The following is a 19,564-nucleotide window of genomic DNA, read 5'->3' on the forward strand; positions in this document are numbered from 1 at the left end:
TAACTGGCCTGATTTGCCCTGTCCATCACCAACCATACCTCTGTGGCAAGACGTGGGGAGTGCTCTGGACAGCCACATTCCCACACCCGCCTTGGGACCAAGGCTCTGTACCTTGAACTGCGAGAGGAGCTCGTCGGTGGCACTGGTGGAAACCTCATTCTCTCGTGTTTCAGCCAGACGTAAAATCTCATCAATGTCCATCTCCTACCAGTCAGAAAGAACAAATGATAAAGCCGGAGGGTGCCAAGCCCAGGAAGAAATAGGAGGTTTCAAGAAAGGACTTGTGGGGTGTGATAGCTAAACATGTGTTACACTGTTATGACTTAAGTAAAAGAGTGCAAATATCTGCAGAGTGTCATCACCAAGGCAGGGATGAACTATCTCAAGCAGTACAAGAGAGTATAAATAAGGGTGATAGCTTAAAAGAAAAGGAACATCACGGCTGAGCAGCAGGAAAAATTTCCAGACAGTGAGACGTATTAGCTATGGATTGTTTCCCTCAGGGGAAGCTCTGCTACTTGGGCCATTAAGAGAGTTCATTCAAAGCACTCAATAATAAGCTGTCAAGCAACGCTGCACTGAGGCAGGAGACAGTGACCTATTCATCTTCAACTGTGCTGACTCCTGCATGAGAACAACCGAAAAAAGGGATGCTGAAGCAGTGCTCAGAGGAGGCAGGGAGAAGAGCTTTCAACTGGCCATGCTACAACTAACTAATGAATCCTAGAGGTTCAAGGTACTCTCTTGGTGACATTTAATATTTAACCCACAGCAAGAGGGTTCTTCTCAATCCCCGCCCCCCCCCCAAGTCCACGACTCTCTTCCTTCAGCTTCTCTGGGCTCACACATGTCCTATTCACTGACCTGCTCTCTCATACACAGGGCAAGTACAAAGAGGGAGCAAACACAGACAATCCCCTATGCAGACCTACCGAGGACTACAAACAGCCATGTTATTTCAATTTCAAACTACCTGAGGCTCTGACTCTTCCCCTTCAAGCTCCTTGAAGAGATCTTCAGCTCCAAACTTCAGAATAGCTGTCAGCTCCTCTTTGTTGAAAGGATTTGAGCTGCAAGAAGAAGGGATCATGAAAATGAGTTTGGAGCTCTTAAGCCAGCTTTGCTACAGCACAAAACCAAAGTTTTTTCCTAATTAAAACAAGGAGTAAGTTTTTTACCTAGCACTAAAAGAGTTTTCACTCAGTCCCTCATCTCTTTCCTGCGTGAGCACAGACAACTACTGTAAAGGCAAAAACCTCTGTCTTTTGAGGGGAAATGGGGGGAGTCTGAGGTAACTGTGAAACTGCAGCTATTCAGTGACATCACTGACAGGATGGTCTCTAGGAGGAAAGGGAGTGAAAACAGATAATGCATCAGGACTAGTTCTCATTTTCTGACTAACGTTAGTCTGTGTGTCCAAATTAACGGTTGCATGAGCCAAATCAGTGGAAGCTCCCATTATTTTTTAGCCCTGTACTCCAACAATTGAATAAATATTGGGAAATACCAGAAGGATGATGCTGGCTTTGCAACCTGCATTATCTGACACTTCTGCCTTCTGCTACAGTCACTCACTTGGATCGCCCGGAGTTGTTGTCCAAAACAGTCCGGCCAGTGGTGTCCATACGCTGGATTACCAAATGATCCAAGACCATTTTCTTCTTGGCCCTCTCAATGATTTCCTCCTCTACCGTTCCCTTTGTGACCAGTCGGTAAATATTCACCTGAAGGGCAAGAACAGAGCAGAGCTTTTTCCTGGACCTGAACATAATCTGCTGACACAACGATCCATCACCGAGTTGTTTCCCAGGAGACTGGTCTTCTGACATCGTCTCTTCATGCACAGATATGTCTTTTTAGAATAAAAAGCACATTCTTTATATCTCAGGGGGACCAGTTAAAGACAGACTGGTTAACAATGAACTTGCAGTTTGTGTAAGGACAGAGTAAAAATATTCTGAAACAATCACTCTACATCCAGATGAGCACCAAACTTTTCACTGACATAATAAAATCCCAGTAAAGATGGCTGTTCTACTTTCTAATTTTTTCAGGGCAGGAAAGAACTGTGATTCCTCTGGCTGGCTTCTTAGTTTGGAACCATCCCAGGACCAAAAGCCAACAAAAAGCCCTGGCATCTTGCAATTTTGGGCTCATTTTTTGCCTCTTGGCTTTTAAATGAATTTCCCTCGAATGGGGGCTACTCTTTGGAGTGAAGACTGGAAGTAAAAAGACCATGTTTTCAGAAGCTCTAGTGAGGAGGCAACCTTCACGCTGGCTAAGCTAAATGTACGTGCTGAAGACATAGAGAAAAAGCCCTAAGTAACTTTTTTCACCTGCTTCTTTTGTCCGATCCGGTGAGCTCGGGCCTGAGCCTGAAGATCATTTTGGGGGTTCCAGTCCGAGTCAAAGATAACAACAGTATCAGCAGAGGCCAGATTAATACCCAGCCCTCCAGCTCGTGTTGACAGCAAGAAACAGAAATCCTGGAAAAAAACACAGTTTTACACCAGTTTATAACTATGGACAAAAAATAGCAATGGTGGCCTCAAAGGTACGCAAGGAAATGGATGGAAGCTACGTTGTACTTGCACTTCTTTACGATGCAGAAGAAAGGAGTTTCTTCCCACACAGTCTGTTCATTTAGGCCAGCACAGTACCACTGGTCTTTAAGCCAAGGCACAAGGTGAGGCAGTGCTGTCAGGCAGGAGCTGGTGACAGGGATGAAAGGTGTGCTACTCCTGGAGCACGTGGCTGTGGGCACGGGAATGCAAACAGGGCAAGGGCACCTTGGAAGGTGCCTCTGAAGGTCAGACCACGCTGCCCACTACCTACAATGGCGGGAGGCAAACACATGCTCTTTTTGCTGTCTGAAGCCTGCTGGAGGTGAGACCAGCTCCAAACACAGGCTGTTGGAGCCATGGCCCAAGGGAACAAGAGAGAGACAGGACTTCTGAGCCCTCGCGGATGCCTCCAGGAGAGGAGAAAGGGCCATTTCTACAGACAGTCCTGCATACCTGCCCCTTTCTCTGCCACCTGCACTGCTGTCTCTTTTTCACTTTTACTTGTTACCCTTCCTGCTGCCATGAAGCACCCGGCTGTGTCTCCTCTGTCAGCCAGGAATCCCCCACTCCAGACTTATGGAGTGAGGATGGATAGTTATCATGATTGGGCTGTGTGTAAAACAAGTGCCCTGCACCAGTCACTGTGAGTCAGCAAGCAAGTGCAGATGAGAAGCTTTCTATGCCCTCTCCTATTTGTCCTCTAGACTTTCCAACACCAGACTACGCTGCCTGCCCACATGTAAAACTTCCCTTTTGCCTCTGCCATTTCAGATCCAAATCCAGCCTCAGGCCGGAGGAGTCTTTAAGCAACTGTCTCATTCCCCAGATTAAGGGGAGAGAATTGCTAAATTCTGACTCTTGCCAGGCTCTTTGGGGCTTTCTGGAGAGCTGACTTTCAGCTCTGTCCTTTGGATGGGGGTGGTTTTAAATAAGCAACATGGACAGTTGCAAAACCCTCTACATCTGTGTCTTTAGAAGTATCTGGGGCCCTGTAAAAAGAAATGGACTGAACTAATCCCCTTTTGGCAGTCACAGTCTGCAGCTCAGCCATAAACGCCCACTGCTTGGGCATCCCACCCAGACCCCCACCGAGGCAGACGCTGCCCACGCACAGGAAAGCCCCAGCTGCTGTACCTCAGAGCCGTCGGCGTTGAAGTGGTCCAGTGCCTGCTTTCGGATCTCCCCTTTGATCGAGCCGTCCAAGCGCTGGAAAAATCAACAATAATGATCAAAGAGAGAAGGTAAAGGGGCCCTGAGGAACTGTTGCACCCAGCTTCTGGGAGCTCTACAGTCTCCTGCCCTGCCTGTAGCCTGGAGCATTTAATCATTAAAAATAACCGCCAATTAAAAATAACTGCACTGCTTTAACCTGCTGTGTTGGGAGGGCAGGAGGGGAGGTATGTTCAGGCGACAGTCACACAGTGGGTGACACTGCAGCTCTCGTTACAGGCTCCCAGCCAGGATCTCCGTATTTGCTATCCTCTCCTCAGGGTTTATCAACAGACCGAGGCCAAAGCAGGGGCCTGTTGGAGGAAGGGTTTTGCAGAGATGGGGCTTCACTGATTGAGCTTGTTTGCTGGAAATGCATCCCTCACAGCAACCTTCAGGCACTAGCACCAAGTAAAGAAACAGCAAGAAAGCAGGCAAGGCAGCAATAAGTCAGACAGAAACAAGCTGCACAGCACATTAGCCACCCCAACCAGAGATGCAGATATCAGCATGCCCCGAAGAGTGTTGGGGAGCCAACAAGGGGAAGCCAGTTCCAGTGCTGAGAGCTCTCTGCACAAACCAGCCTGCTCTTAGAAGCAGAGACATTTGCACCCAAAGGCCTTTAGCATGTGTGCATCAGTTATCTCAGCTACACGGCTCATGGGTACAAGGTGTTTCTGGTAGGCAGGATCCAAATCACAAGGCAGTTTAATAATTAATACCCATCAATAAACATTTACATCCGTTGTATAGGATTCTCCTCCTCCTTTAGACTCTCACTTTATTGACAGCAGTACTCAAGCTGTTATAAAAGCAGTCTTCATCTATAACTTTTAAAAGACATATTATCCCCACTTTACAGAAGGAGAAACATCTGCAAAGAGAGAAGTGCCATGCCCAAGAGGCAGCATCACACACAGAATGAGGGGTCCCACGTTCTCATCTGGTTTCTGCCTCTCATACATTCCCTTCCTTAAGTGCCACACTGAAACGAAGGAACTTCTTAGTTCCCACAAGTGTATTTCAGTAAGTGCCACCTACAATCCCAGCCATCAGCCTCTGGGAAACCAAGTGACTGCCATTACCCAGGCTCCCACTGCATTTTCTTGAACTTGCAAGTCAGCCACACAGGTTTCCCCACTGACATTTCTCACCTGAAAGGGGTAGTGCTTGATAGTCAGGTATTCTGCCAAGATGTCCAGCATCCTCACCATCTGGGAGAAGATCAGCACTCTGTTGCCCCTCTCACGCAGCCTGGTCAGCAGTTTGTCCAAGAGAATTAGCTTTCCACTGCTCCTGATCAGAGACTGAAGAAGTAACAGTCATTCCAGCTGATGCTTTCCAACCTTACCCGGATGTACACTACATAGAAACCTTGCAGAGATCTGGTTCTTTTGGGATCATGCTTCTCCCATACCTCTCTAATCAAATCGTCTGAATTTACACAGCAGAAGCCACACGTAAAATAAATCATCCAAGATGGATCTTACACTGCATACACCTCCTACTCTAGATGGCCACAACGTGCTGCCTGCAGTGGAAAGGGAGGGCGGGAGATTCAGTAGCTCAGCTGTGAGGACTATTTCCAGTGGACAGAAGCAGCAGAAGCTAAGCTTTGCCAGATCTTATTTTGGTGGGAGGACCGGAGGAAGGGGAAAGTTAAGGAAAAAAGTGGTAACCAAAGGCATTGCCCACCTGCAGGGTCTCAAGGCCATTTTCTCTCTCATTTTCCTCAGGAGGTTTGATAAGGTAGCAGTGGTTGCAGCACTTTTTCAACTCCATCACAATGTTAAGGAAGCCAGATGTGCTGCCCCTTGTTCCCTTTGAAAGAGCCTTGTAGTTTCTTGTCAAAATCCACCTGTAGGCAGGAAAATAAAAAGCTCAAATCATTTCACAGTGCAGAGTGGGCACACTGGAGCCTGGGAGGAAAAAAACTTCAGGAACATCTTGTTCAGGCATCAGTCCCCATCCCACCACGTCTACCTCCCTTCATTTCTTCTATATGATACTGCTTTCTTCTCCTCACTAGAAACAACCCTGATCTTACTTTTCTTCTTGATATTATTACTTCTTAACATTAATCAGCACCACTACTTGTGAGGAACTTTACTCCCCCGCAAAAATACAAAGCTGCTGTCCTGCAGAGCTGGCCAGCTAAATTGTATCACTCTTAAAAAACAAGCCCAGTGGCCTGCAGATGGGCAGCACAAGGGCAAGATGCCATACAAGCTTAAATTCCTACTGGGAAGTCCCTGATACTACAGGAGATGGCTGTCACACTGCATTTGGAAGGACACAGGATACTGAACCATATTCCCAAGGCACACAGAAAGACGTGCCCATTTCTGCTGGCACTGCCATCAACTTAAACAACTCACTTGTAATACTGCTTCTGCAAGGCAGACATTTCCACACGAAGGATCTGTTCCACTTTGGCTGGCAAAGATTTCTCCACATCCTTCTTCACTCTGCGTAGGAGAAACGGCTCCAGGACTTTGTGAAGGCTCTGGTAACCATTCTCTCTACCTTTCCCGTGATCCTCTTCAAAATCCTCCCAGAACTCAAACCTAGCAACAGAAATGAGGAGCAGAGAGGGATCAGAGTATTTCTGGGCTTACTGCACTAAACAGGATCTGAGAGATCAGCTCACACTGCACAACAAGGTAAGAGATCATCAATTTGTGGGAGATAATACAGGGCATAAAAGGTTCCCTTTGCTCTGGCTAATCGAACATACTCATGGCAAAGCAGAAACTCTCTGGGTTTAGGTACCTTCCAAGCGTCTTATCTTTTGAGCTCTACTGCTCTACACTGAGTTCTAGGATGGAAAAATCAGAGGTTATCCAGCACTCTGCTTTGCTGTTTCCAGCCAGTGTTTATACAGCAGCAGTTTCCGAATTTTCCACAGACCCTCCCCTAGGCAGAGTTCTGACAACTAGATTTTGTTTTACACTGCTCTGAAGGCTCCTTCATTTTGGAACTGCTGTTTTTTCTAACAGTCCCATTGAAATGTGAAAATCTGCTTTTGTCCTCTACTCAGAAGTTTAATCTTTCCTTCCTTCTTTTCATGATCCAACAAAAAAAAACTGGTGGGGGGGGGTTGCAGTCAAACATCATTTTGGTAAGTCTTGGGGCATGCCTATCTTAGTCTTAGCAAGGCATATAGTCCATTTTGTTTTAAAGAAAACAAAACGTTTGTTTTAATGTCAACACACAATCAGCTAGACAGTGCTATCCTTGAGCAACATTTCCTAGAGACTGCCATAAAATGGCTGGTGAGGATAGCTGAACCGCAATGTACTGGAAACCTCAGAAATGATTGAGATTGCTTAAAACAAAAGTTTAGCTCTTTGGAGATGGCTCTAAGACAGTAGACAGATTTGAAAGGCATGTATTGGGTTTCCCCATTCAATTTGCTGCCAGAAATATGCCTTGTATTAGTCACTTAACCTTTGTTTTTTCCCACCACTGTGTTCTCCCTTACATTGCTCTGACTCCACTGAGTTAAATTCAGGAATTTAACTCAGGGATTTCTGCTCTTCTGAACTTCCTCAGGTCTATTTGATGGACAAGAACGGACACACAGAGATACCTTCTGAAGGACCTGAAAGGAGACTTACTTCTCCGGCATGATGAAATGCAGCAGGGACCAAAGCTCCTTGAGGGAATTTTGAAGTGGGGTGCCCGTGATCAGCAGCCTGTGGTTAGACTTGAAATCAATCAAAGTTTTGTACAGCAAAGAGTCATCGTTTTTCAACCGATGGGCTTCATCCACGCCTAGAAAGGCCCAGTTAATGCTTCCCAAAACAGCCTGAAGGAAAAAGAAGAAACAAAACAGGTCCCAAGGAGATGCTGGGTCAGATGAGCCCCACCGCATAGCATATGATCTCTCTTTGTGGCCAGAAAGCATTGCAAGGTGCAAGCTCCAGGGTGTCCTGCTCCAACTCCAACGCTGGACCAACCACCAAAGAAGCTGGACTCACAAGAGTTTCTTGCTAACAAACTTTTGGGACCAGGATGCCCACATCAGTTTTGTCTCCCTCTGAAGGAAAGCCACGCTGTGTAATGCTCCTGGCATATCTGAATAGCCTTTCAGCAGTAATGTCTATTTTAATTGACCATTTCTTTCTCTAGAAAGTACAGTCCTCCTCCAGCCCCTGAGCCTGCCCTCTCTCTGCGCCCACAGGATCCTGCTACGTGCCTAGCCCCACCGGGCTGGTGGGGACAGCAGCACTAGCAGAGCAGGTGAACAAGCCTGTAAAGTTAAGGCAACCTGGGAGTTGTGATTTATTTTTTTGTAAGCTCCCTGTTTTCAACTAGGACTCAGTGATGCACTGACAGGGCTGACGAGCACCTCCTAAACAGACAGATTTATCCTGTCCACGTGTAAAAATCCAAATTCACCCTGCTCACCTTGTGGCCAGTAGTTCAGTGCTTGTTCTCTTTGCTAGCCCAGCTACTGCCCTGCCTGGTGTCTTGTAAGTATACAGAACAATGCAACTGTTGTGGTACCACAGTGAAACCACTACGAGGGGTGTCCTGCATTCCCTCAACATCACTGTCAAGCAAAAGCAAATAGGAGCTGTATGCTCTCCATCAGCACAGAGGAAACAGAAGTGAAACCCACCAGTTGGAGGCTGGCTTCCCCCTTTGCAAGCCCAGACTTCCAGGGAAGTCTAAATAAAACATCCTTGACCATTACCCACCTTATCTTTGAGGAGGATCTCATATGTTGTGATAAGTGCATTAAATTTCAACCTTTTAGACTGAGAGTGAATCCACTCATATTCACGTATCTGTGTGAGGAGACAAATGTTAACTTCAACCAACATTATTCCAGGGAAAGAGTTAACTATCATTATTTCAGTAAAGCTGTAGCTAGAGACTCCAACCAAGATCAAACCCTGTTGTTCAGTGTACTGTATGATGAAATTCAGTGTGCCCAAGGAGCAGCTCACTTTAGTGCATATATGGGTCAACTGCCCTTAAGCAAGTAATAAAGTTCAAACAACTTGTTCTAGTGATGTTACCCATCATCTGTCAAACGAATGCATCATCTCAGTACTGACACCATTAGAATCACATTTGTAGACCTCATTGTTTGAGCACGCAGAACAAAGAAATGAGGCAAACGCTTTTGCACTGCTGCAATCCTTACTGCAGCCCAGTGCAGCAGTGGATTTCCAAACTCTCTGAGGGAAGCCAGTACTCCTGTGCTGCCTCTAAGGGACAAGCTAAAGCAGAGAAGACCCTGTGGTAGTGAGTTAAATCCAAGCGCTCAGTTATACCAGCTTGACCTGCCCACAGCGCTATCAGTTGGCCTCTCTAGTAGATGGTACATTACATACACTGCCTATTAGACAGAAGTTACTGCTTTGCACCCAGCTGCTCTACCAAACCCCCCACACTTTGCTTCTTGATTACGTACCATGTTCCTGCTCATAAGGTCTCCGATGTAAACGACGACATTTATCTCAGGTGCCCACACTTCAAATTCTCTCTGCCATGAGGTCAGAGTTGATAAGGGCACCACCACCAGGAAAGGACCATACAGTTGATGCTGATGGAAGAGGTATGACAGAAAGGATATCGTCTGAATAGTCTTCCCCAGGCCCATTTCATCAGCCAGGATCACGCTGTTGTTCCTGAGAAGGAAGACAAAAAGACATAGATCCTGTTTGTGTACAAGTCTGTGCCACTACTGATTTACTGTGCACCAGCATGAATAACAACCAATGACAGAGACATAAATGGAGCAATGCAAAAAAATTCATCCAACACTGCTGAGTGGATCCCAGAAACATCCAGACTATATCTGGCATAACAGCTTGCAAAAAGGAACAGACTATGAACACTCCAAACCAGCAACCAAAGGCAAAGGGAGCGGGGAGTCACTGGCCTAATTTAGAAGGACGTCTTTCAAAGACTTCAAGGAGTATGTAAAACGCTGAGACAGAAATGGGCCTTTTTGTTCAGTTAGGGCTGCGCAAGATCAGGGTTGATACATTCTAGGCCTACACAACAGCCCATTACAAAATGCAACCAGGCCAAGATGGGAAAAATGCTTTTTGTTTTCACACAGGATTTCTTAAGTTCATGATTTAGATAGTTCCTGCTTGGCATGTCTGCAATGCAACTGCACCTGATAACATTCAAAATCCTTCAAGCTGCAGAAGCAGGCTAGTAAAGACCTCACTGGAGAAGAATAGCGCCAGACCTTACTGGGACAAAAGCAGGAGACACAAAACGAACGTGGCCTGTTCATGCTGTTGACCAGAGCATCACATAGCATCCGTACGTACTTGCACCATGAATGAGCGAGCCAGTTGAGGCCCTCCAGCTGGTAATCTCGCAGCTCCAGGTTCTCACCACCAATGTAAGAAGGCTGTTTCTTCAAGGCAACAAACCTAGGTCTCTGCTTCAATACCTGAAAAAGACGACTCCTTAAGCCCACTGAAGACAAAAACAAGGTAAGGCTGAAAACTCAGCAAAGAAAAAAACATGCATATCTATTTATCGATAAATGTCCATCCACATTTTTCCAGTCAGTGCTTGTGTCTGCATTTTAGACAACCACTCGGCAGTGCTCCAGTCCACCCCCATCAGCAACAGCAGATCACAGACATGTTTTGTCTGCTTGCCCCCAGCTCTGACGATCAGGGCTGTGAGTCCCCCCCAAGACTGCAGTAAGCTGTACACAACACACATTAGATAGAACAGCCCTCGCTTTCTTTTTGCTTCTGTTTTTTCTCCCATTTTCTCCATTCCTCTCCTGCACTGTATTAGCATCTTGTAGGTTTCTTCTTTTCATAGATGTGTTGTTTTTTTCATTCAACTAATATTAAAACTTTGCATTTCTGCAGCACCTCCTGCTGAGGACCATGAAGCACTCTGAAAGGCTTAATCAAGCCTCCCACTCCCCAGGGGAACATAATTGTTCTCATAACAGACAGTGTAAATAAAAGGGGTTCACACCTCTACCTAAAGCACTGTACAACAACAGTGGTGAGGAAGGACGAGAAAGATGTTCTCTGAAATTTATCCTGACAAAACTCCACATTCCCACTATCTGTATCATCATTACCCAGCCTGAAGAAACCCAGCAACAAGAGAGAAGTGAGCAAACCTTGCAGTCCCGGGTTGGAATAGTTTTGGAGTTGTTACGATTGTTGAAGCTGTCAATGCAGTGCTGAAATTTCTTGCTTATCAGAGCCTCGTCTTCCCAGCTGCATTCTGCATAGGGCAGCCCCATCCACTTACAGAGGTATTCAGGGTCATTTGAGGATGTTTTGCGACTGTTCGCTGCAAAGTATGCACAAAAGCCCAACCCTGAGCAATGTGGTTCTGTGGCTGAACCACACGTGGTTCACAAGGGCAGTCTGCACCACCCATACAACCACAACACAGGTCTCAGCTAATGGGAAAAGTTCAGAGGGGCCAAAAAAGGCTCCCTTACCTGGGAACTCGGAATGTCCTGTTGCAGACTTGTTGGTCTTCACAGCTGTATTTAGAGACACGAGGGAAGAAAGGGTTTAGCGTGCTGGCAGCCGGCAGGGGGAGCAGAGCAGACAGCCTGTCATCTCCACACACCGCATACATTTTTGATAAAAATTTTATGGAAATGGATCAAACAACTTTCCAAGCCCAATTCCCAAAGCAACTGGATGCTAACACCTCTGACATTACTGTGATATTACTGGCGTGCTCACTAAGTCCCATTTTTATTTTTAATAAGTAATCATGAATTCTAACCCCTGAGCAGCCCTGTAGCCTAACCACATCCTTAACCACAATGTCACGGATAGTGGTCGTCACAGCAGCCAGGCCTGTACTTCTGCTAGCATTTTCCATCCAAAGGACTGAAGTCAAAGAACTTCAGCAGCAGCTGTAAGTTCAACGTCCCATTGGATGTATTATTCCATATGGCAGGTGGGATCACCAAGGAAGCCGAGGGTAAGTGACTGACTAATACTGCTTGAAGATGCAAATCTGTAAACCCAGATTTCTAGTGTTTAATCCCCAAATTTCACACATTACAATATGTGACATCAGTTTCATTCCCCAGGGATACTGGGGGACAAGGAAGAAAAGGAAGCCATATACCCATTCTGCTGTTGTCAGAGATTAAAATTCCCAAATTTTACTTTACCCCTTTGGGAAAGTGTTCTGTTCACTTACCAATTATTCTCTCCACTATTTGATACTGTTTGTTCAACTCTGAAGCTAGCTCTTGCTGGCAATTGAAATATTCCACATCTTCAGGTGATACCTTGGCCAGCCTTGATACAAAAAAAAAACAAAAACAAAAACAAAAAGCACATATAATTCTGTAATGGCATACAATGCTCACTGAGACCACATATTGAAGTTCTACTTTGCTATACCATTCTGTGGGTCAGTCAAGTCTCTGGAGCAGTCTACCGCTTATCTGACATATTTCTTGAAGCCTCTATAAATTCTTCCCATTACTGGGAAGCAAATGTCATAGATGTTCATATTCTCTCCCTGTTAGATGGCTCTTTATTCTGCTGCAAGAACCGGTCTCAAAATCAGAATCAAGCAATCAGGGATAGAAGCTGCTACTCTAAATTCATGGGTTTGGAAACACGCTCTAACTACCTTTACAGTTCTCAGGGGAGTCAAAAATAAACTGATACAAAAACTTGCATGTGGAATAGCCCATAATTCCTTTTAGCAAGGCTGCCTTAATGCAGCCTGCAAAGCAAAATTCAACAGGCTGCCCTGCGATGAGCCCCATTTTCTGACACAGCTGCCTAGTCCTGCATGCAAGGTTTCACTGCTGCCTGAGAGCCTTCATGCCACCTCCTGGGCAAGGTGAATCTATGCATCGTTTATTTGTTGTCGGCTTCCTCAATTATTGAAACAGTTGCCTTGGATGAAATATTGTGTGCAAGGAGAAATCAAATGGTTTCAGTCCTGACTATGCAAAGCTCTGGCTAAAAGAGATTCTCCCAAGGCCAAATCGCTGGCTGAAGTGAAGCATACCATTGCTTGATCTCCTCCTCTTTTTTCTTGAAGTTTTCTAGTTTTTTCAGGCCCTTCACCTTCTGCTGCTGCAGGGACTCTTCACTTTCCCATGTGCTATGGATGTATGACCAGCCTTTCCATTTGATCAGGTACTGAACTTCTCCCTCATCCTTTTCAGGGTCAAAGTCAGCACTCGGGTTGCCATTGGCTTCAGTTGCATACACTGTGGTGGAAGCACCAGTGGCTGCAAAAGAAATCAGGCTGCAGTTGGTACCTTTGTTAACAAGCACTGGACATGAACTGCATTAGAGCAGAGTTATTTTCCAATATATCCTTTGTGGTAGCACAAAGAATATCCTACAGATTCTTCGACTCTCTGAGACAGGCACACAAAAGTTTTCTATACAACAGAATCTTTTTTAATCTATCATAAATGCCTTTTCTTTAAATATCGCTCAAAGGACCCTTGAAAACGTACGAGATCATTCAGTCTTACAAAAACACTTTTGTAAGGGTATGAGAACAAAACATCCACTTTATTTCCATTACTGCTTTGTCAATGGAGCTATGAAAACTGACTCTACTGGAAGATCTATTTCATCTTTCAAAGAGAAGAAAAGCAAGAACTCACAGAACAATGAACGCAGCTTTAAAACGCGTGCACGCTAAAGGAAAGCTGCCAAGCACATAAACTTGACGTTTAAGCTTTTCAATGCTAGATTTTACAAAAGCTTGTAGAAAACATAAACAAGCGGCAAAGCGGAAAGATTGAAGAGCACTGAAATAACCCTGGGCCCCACCAGAGGATTCCAAGTTGCAAAAGCATTGCACCAGCTCAAGAGAAACAGAGAGTGCATGATTGAAATCAGAAATAAAGGCTTTTTCCAGAACTACGCACCTCCTTTCTTTCCAAGCCTGATGTCCAAGACTTTCTCAATAGTTTCACTGTTGTCCTGCTGTTCATCAGCTCCTTCCCCAGTCATCTCTATCAGGTCATCAGAATCCGTCTCAAAATCATCATCTTCTTTGTAACTGAGCAAGATCAAAACCAAACTGATAAAAAGCTCTTGACTTCTCCTAGCCCAGAAATACACAGAATGGCATGGGATGGAGCATTTATCCTAGGGTGCAGTGCATGTTCAGCACACGAATTTCTTAAGTTTGCCATTCAATCTTTGTCCCCAAGACACACAGATAGCTACACCATATCAGACTAATATTCCATCTACTCCATATACTGCCTCTGAAAACGGCCAACACCAGATGCTTCACGAGGAGGTGGAACAATCCCTGCAGCAGAAGCAATATAAGACCATCAACAGAGAAAGTCTCTTTTGTCCAGTGAAAGATTATTTTCTGTTTAACAGTGAAGGTTGCAGAGCACTGAAAGACTGCATAGGTGCCTACACTGCCCTAGGAACTGCATGTCTCACTTTTGATGAACATGTAGCCACAAAAAAATATCCTTTAAGTGGCTCTGTGCAAATCCCTTTTCAAGTGACTGCCAAAAGGTAGGAAGGTATATTAGCAAATGGATAATGCTTTACTTCTACCATGTCTCAATACCCTGTCCCAAGGTATCACTTATCAGCCACTCTCAGATGTTCGGTCCAGTCTGGCACAGCTGCTCTTTCTCATTCATTTCAGTCTAAAAGTTTACAATCCTTAACTTCATTTCAGAGCACTTCAGAAACATTCAGCAAATCTCCTCACACTTCTCTAAGAGAGACTGGTAAATATTCCTCGCCTTACAGATGGCAAAACTAGGTATAGGGAAGTCAGATGTTTGTAGCGTGAATCTGTCAGAAGAACCACATCTCAGCCTGTGGATACGGGATAGAGGAGGGTCTCTCTTTGGGGTCACATGGGGCATCAGTGAGTTCGGCAAGGAATTCAGCGAGTGCCCTCTTCCCCAGCCTGCCAGCACTCATCAGCACGCAACCCCAAACTTCTTGATACCTGACATTTTTGGCTGCTCTTCGTCGAGTTTGTCTCTTGGGAGTCTCATCATCTTCATCATCATCATCATCTTCAGATGAGTCTTGTTTCTTTCTCTTCTTCCCACGTTGGGGTTTGTGAGGCTTTTTAACACTGGTTTTGGCCACTGTTCTAAAATAAGTATTAATAAAGAGCTATAATAGAGTGTATTTTACATAAAGGTACATTTTAACAAGTCTTCAAGAAAGCATGTATCTCAAATACTAGGTTCGTAGAGATTTAGTCTCCTCTAACTACCATGGAAAGCACTGCATCACTCACTGGAGCAAGAAATGGGTAAACGAGAGAGCAACAAGGTCCACTGACTCATAATCAAGAGTAAGACCAAAGAAAAGGCAAATTCATAGGCAGAGACTGCCTTTCTGCCCCAACACAGGTAGAAAAGACATATGCGGTAAAAGACAGATTGAAGCAACCACTCCTTACCTCCTTTGGGCGGGTCTTCTTGCTTTAACTTTTTTTGGTTCAGGCTCACTCTCTGCACTGGTGCCTTGCTCCCCTCCATCTTCATCTTCTTCTTCACCAGAGACCTCTCTTTTCCATTTATTTCTATGGTCAGAAATAGGCAATCATACTTCAACACAAATGCTTGGCTAAGTAGATATCCAAGTTAAGTTAATGCTAGCAGGCCATAAATATGGGATAAAGTTCAACACTGCAATCTATTTGTTGAGGATAACACATTAGGGATTTTGTGATTCTCTGCTTTTAGGAGTATGCCTCCATCACCTAGGTTTTAGTTAGCATAGCTGCATTATTTCTTGAGTGAGTGTGGTTCTTAAAACAGTATATGTGGCAGAGCTGTACTTCTTACAACTGGATGGGCGAGTGCTCTTATTTATTTATTCTTCATTTCCACTTTTGCATTTCTGAGATGAGTTGGAAAAATCTTAAGGGTGGTTTCTACATAAACAGACAATATTTCTGTAAAGTGCTAAGCTTTCACTCGGGGAGGACAAGCCATAACATGCACACTTATGTGATTGCCTTGTGATGCTGAAAACAGAGCAGGAAGCCTCATGCCATCTAACTTTACGCCATTAAAGTTTCAAGGTTCAAAGCCAAATCACACTTTATCATCAATGGAAGGAAGCAGGTTCCACGTGGGCAATCCAGAGCAAAGTTTCAGCTCCCAAATGCCCTTTGAAGGAGCCCTTCTCTCCAAGGGGTATGGGGGGAATCCACAGTGATTATTCCCCTTGCCTAGAAGGGGTCGGTACTACCATAGCCCTCACTGCCCTTTACCTTCCCTGTTTTGCACTAGTATACACAACTGAATGAAAAAATCAAATGACAAGAAACAGGAGAAAGGCAGCTGGAGCATGTGGCATGTTGTTGTGTTTAAGTTTTCTCCAGCAGGCAGCCTGAAGTTCTCTTTAGTTCACTTTAGTGTTTAGAAAAACTAAAAGGTACTTAGCAGATGGAAAAGGCAGTAGAATGCAACTGTAAGTGAACAGGGTTATGGCAAATAAACATTCAAAATATCCTTTATGGAGGTCTTTTATTTTATCAGAGAATTATAAAAGATAAAAAAAGATAGTACTTTGTCATTCTAATCTCTATTAATCAAAAAAGGTGGGTGGGGAGCAGAAGTGGGGATTTAATTACTTTAGGCATCTCTGAAGAAGGATAAATAACCTGATGGGGAAGTAGAAGAGTGACAACAAAAACTGAATCTGACTTGTCTGGATTCCCTATCACAAGCAGAGTGGGAAATAAGCAACAGAAAAGTTGGGAAGTTATATCCATCTGTAGATCTACATTCATACTTCAGTTTTAATCATCCAGAATATTACTGAAAACATTAAATAATTTATTTTACAAGCTTTCCATGTTGACAATGCCCCTCAAATAACAGGAAACTACTTTTCTACAAAATAAAATAAAACAAAGTGATACCACTCAAAAACCTCTCCCTAGAAACTTACGTTTTTTTCATTTGTTTCTGGCCTCTTCTTTTTGGGCTCTCATTTTCAGATTCGCTACTTGCCTTTAATTGAAAAGACAAAAAAAAAAAATCAGGTTGTAGGCTTCACTCTGGATTGTCTCCTCAAGGAAGTGGCTGCAACGCATGCACGCGGTCTGAGCTCGGGAACAGCCTGGCAGCTCTTTCCCTGCAACGCTGGAACGATGCTTTGGTGCAACCAAGCCACGAGAGCGGCCAGCAAGCGGCTGCAGGACGAACGCGACTGCTTTCTCAGTGTGAGAAAAGGTAGCTCAACAGAAAGGCTGAAAAGCTCATGTACAACGTCTGTACTGGAGTCACTGAGCTTGGCTACGACCCACGTATCTCAGTACCAACCTCTGGTAGCAGGCAGATGCCGCCGCAGTGGTGGCACTGGCCAGGCAGGCATTTTGCCCTCTCTCCAGTGCATGCAACACCCCAGGGATTACAAAACCGCAGGGTGAATTTGACCCACCAAACCTTGCACACTTGGGTCCTGGGGCTCAGCCACCCCTAACTCGCCCTGCGATGTAACGCGAGTATTATTTCTACATTACCCTTGAGAATAAGGCAGTGTGACTTTGTGCTTTTTGGATATTCAGTACTTTCACACTTTCTGGAACCACTGTAAGGCTAAGGCTCAGCTATGTTACAAGGCTTTTAACTGAAAGTGCAGGGGCAGAATGCATTTTCATGAATACCCACACCTGCCATTTCAATATGATTCCTGCAATATTTGAGGGTTTTTTTAGGCTTGGTTCCTGTGACTGCAGAAGGCCTAGCTTCTGCAGTCACACAAACGCATTATAATCTCTGTTTTCGTTAGAGAAACTTCTCATAAGGAAGACCTTTTTTTTTAATAAAAAGACATTACTCTTTCACAAGAGTGTCCTTGCTTTCCTGTTTTCTCCTCTCCCAGCAAAAATAACTGATGAATTCACTTAGAACTGTGTTCTGCTGTTTTCACGCCTGTTAATCCTCCAGCCTCCATAAATCAAGTCCCTCTGGCTAAATATATCTAGAGATATTCAAACTACTTGCTGTAGTATTTTAAATGTAGGTGTCATTAATTCCTAGAGGCTGAGATAACTAAAACATCTTGGAGACAACCCCTTTTTTTAATTAAAAAAACTAGTCAGTCATGAAAACAGGTAATCACAGATACAACACTTCTATGTGAACAGATGACTTCTCCTGATATACTTGCCATAGAAAACACAAACCAGCAGGGAGAAAGCTGAAGAAGCCAACATGAGATTTCTAAAATAGTATTAGAATGATAGGAGTAGCTTCAAGGACTGCTTGCTCTAGGCATCTTCCTCATTTGAAATCTTCTGTTTAATACGGCTTCTTGCTGCATTATTCAGAAAGCCAAAAGTGACCCTAGCTTTTAGCTCTGAGACTGTGTCCATCATTCATATGCTGGTACTTCAGTTTCCGCCTCTGGCACATCCACCCATCTTTCTCAAAACACCTAACAGAACTTACAACCTAGAGTCGTTAATACAACAATTTAGTGTAATGGTGTAAGCTGCAACTTACTCTCGTTAACAACGAGAAAAGCCCATGCACAGGAGAGACAGCCCCTACACTTCTGCTTTCTCCTATATCCTTTATTTCCATTTCCCAACTTCCCTTTCACCAATGGAAATTCCCTTCTTGCCCCTGTCAGTGTTTCCATTAAAATAAGTTGAAGTAATGGATGCCATGTTAGATCTTTGCTGAATCTCACTGTGTTTTAGTGTCAGATTTACATGTGGCACAATTGCACCTGTTGCACTGTACCTTATTGTGAATGTCTGTTCATGCATCTATTTTTCTGCACTCTTAGACCAAGTTTCCAGGAAGCAAATGACTGGCTAACAATTTTGAGAGTCCCACCTTTACATCATAAGAGAAGCCTCCCACAGATTTCAGTTTTGAATTGCAACATTTAGCAGTCCTCAATTTTCTTTTCATCTTTTAATCTCTTAGCCACTTTCTGTAGCATGCTGCTTTGCCACCCAAATTTTGGAATGTTTTTCAAGAGCTGTTCCTCAATACACATTTACTTCTTGCTGTCTTTTGGCAAACCATGAGTAATGAGAGAGGGATTATTTCTTCTGCTCTGCGTCAGAGAAGATCAGATTCGGAGAAAATCGAATACAACCTTCCTGAAGCTCTGACATCACCTCTTTGCCAAAATCCCACTTTTGGGGGTTCTACTGTTCACCTTCCTGACCCATCTTATTCTTCTTGCTCAGTCACTCTTTCTACATAGCTGATGTTTATCTTTTAATGTCTAATCATCCCTTCCTCATTCTTTCTGCCTTGAAAAAATTAACTTGTGACTCCAGCTCAGCTGCCTTCAGTTGTGTTTTTCAAAGACACCATTGTGTCGTCTGGACGCATGTCAAGCCCAGCTCTATCTCCTCTGACACAGCCAGTCCCCGGCCTGAGTCATCTGCCTGCCTTGTGCTCCCACATCCTCCTGCGTGGATGCCGGGAATCGCTGCAGCTGCGGCGCTGCGCACACGAGCCTGGTGACTCAGCCTTCGTCCTCGCCTACCACACGCTCGCTTCTCCTCGCTGGCTCCTTCTGGCATCCTGACCTCGGGCTGCCGGGCTCCAGCCCAGGTTGAAAAGCTGCTTCCTACCATTTTACACATAAATAATAATTAAAAAAAAAGCATAAGCACATTTTAGCAACCTCTTAATTCCACTTAAGTCCACATTTCAGGACTCAGCTGCAGAACTCTCTGCTGACTTGCTCAAATCAGCCTCAGGGTGGCATTTGCACCTCCGCCCTGGACTCTACAGCACAAACAGAGCTTGTGCTTTTAACACCCCTTTATCAGCATAAATCCACAAGCTCTGGCTG

At 44.6% G+C, this 19,564-nt stretch overlaps 1 protein-coding gene across 6 annotated transcripts in view; it reads right to left on the reverse strand.

Moving 5' to 3' along the window:
• Nucleotides 1-19,564, reverse strand: part of CHD2 (chromodomain helicase DNA binding protein 2) — a 62,031-nt gene that overhangs the window by 19,705 nt on the left and 22,762 nt on the right. For all 6 annotated transcript variants that reach the window (XM_064517198.1, XM_064517199.1, XM_026104372.2 and 3 more), the window contains 20 exons: nucleotides 16,688-16,749; nucleotides 15,186-15,308; nucleotides 14,721-14,870; nucleotides 13,660-13,793; nucleotides 12,780-13,005; nucleotides 11,952-12,052; nucleotides 11,230-11,274; nucleotides 10,900-11,075; nucleotides 10,076-10,200; nucleotides 9,202-9,418; nucleotides 8,480-8,569; nucleotides 7,394-7,584; nucleotides 6,152-6,340; nucleotides 5,469-5,631; nucleotides 4,928-5,080; nucleotides 3,699-3,770; nucleotides 2,337-2,486; nucleotides 1,576-1,724; nucleotides 974-1,070; nucleotides 112-204 (listed from right to left, as the gene is read on the reverse strand). In XM_064517198.1, coding sequence (XP_064373268.1) covers nucleotides 112-204; nucleotides 974-1,070; nucleotides 1,576-1,724; nucleotides 2,337-2,486; nucleotides 3,699-3,770; nucleotides 4,928-5,080; nucleotides 5,469-5,631; nucleotides 6,152-6,340; nucleotides 7,394-7,584; nucleotides 8,480-8,569; nucleotides 9,202-9,418; nucleotides 10,076-10,200; nucleotides 10,900-11,075; nucleotides 11,230-11,274; nucleotides 11,952-12,052; nucleotides 12,780-13,005; nucleotides 13,660-13,793; nucleotides 14,721-14,870; nucleotides 15,186-15,308; nucleotides 16,688-16,749 — 2,706 coding nt within the window. The remainder of the gene's footprint in view (nucleotides 1-111; nucleotides 205-973; nucleotides 1,071-1,575; nucleotides 1,725-2,336; nucleotides 2,487-3,698; nucleotides 3,771-4,927; nucleotides 5,081-5,468; nucleotides 5,632-6,151; nucleotides 6,341-7,393; nucleotides 7,585-8,479; nucleotides 8,570-9,201; nucleotides 9,419-10,075; nucleotides 10,201-10,899; nucleotides 11,076-11,229; nucleotides 11,275-11,951; nucleotides 12,053-12,779; nucleotides 13,006-13,659; nucleotides 13,794-14,720; nucleotides 14,871-15,185; nucleotides 15,309-16,687; nucleotides 16,750-19,564) is intronic.

Source organism: Dromaius novaehollandiae, chromosome 10 (genome assembly GCF_036370855.1).
Source record: "Dromaius novaehollandiae isolate bDroNov1 chromosome 10, bDroNov1.hap1, whole genome shotgun sequence".
Classification (NCBI taxonomy): Eukaryota; Metazoa; Chordata; class Aves; order Casuariiformes; family Dromaiidae; genus Dromaius; species Dromaius novaehollandiae.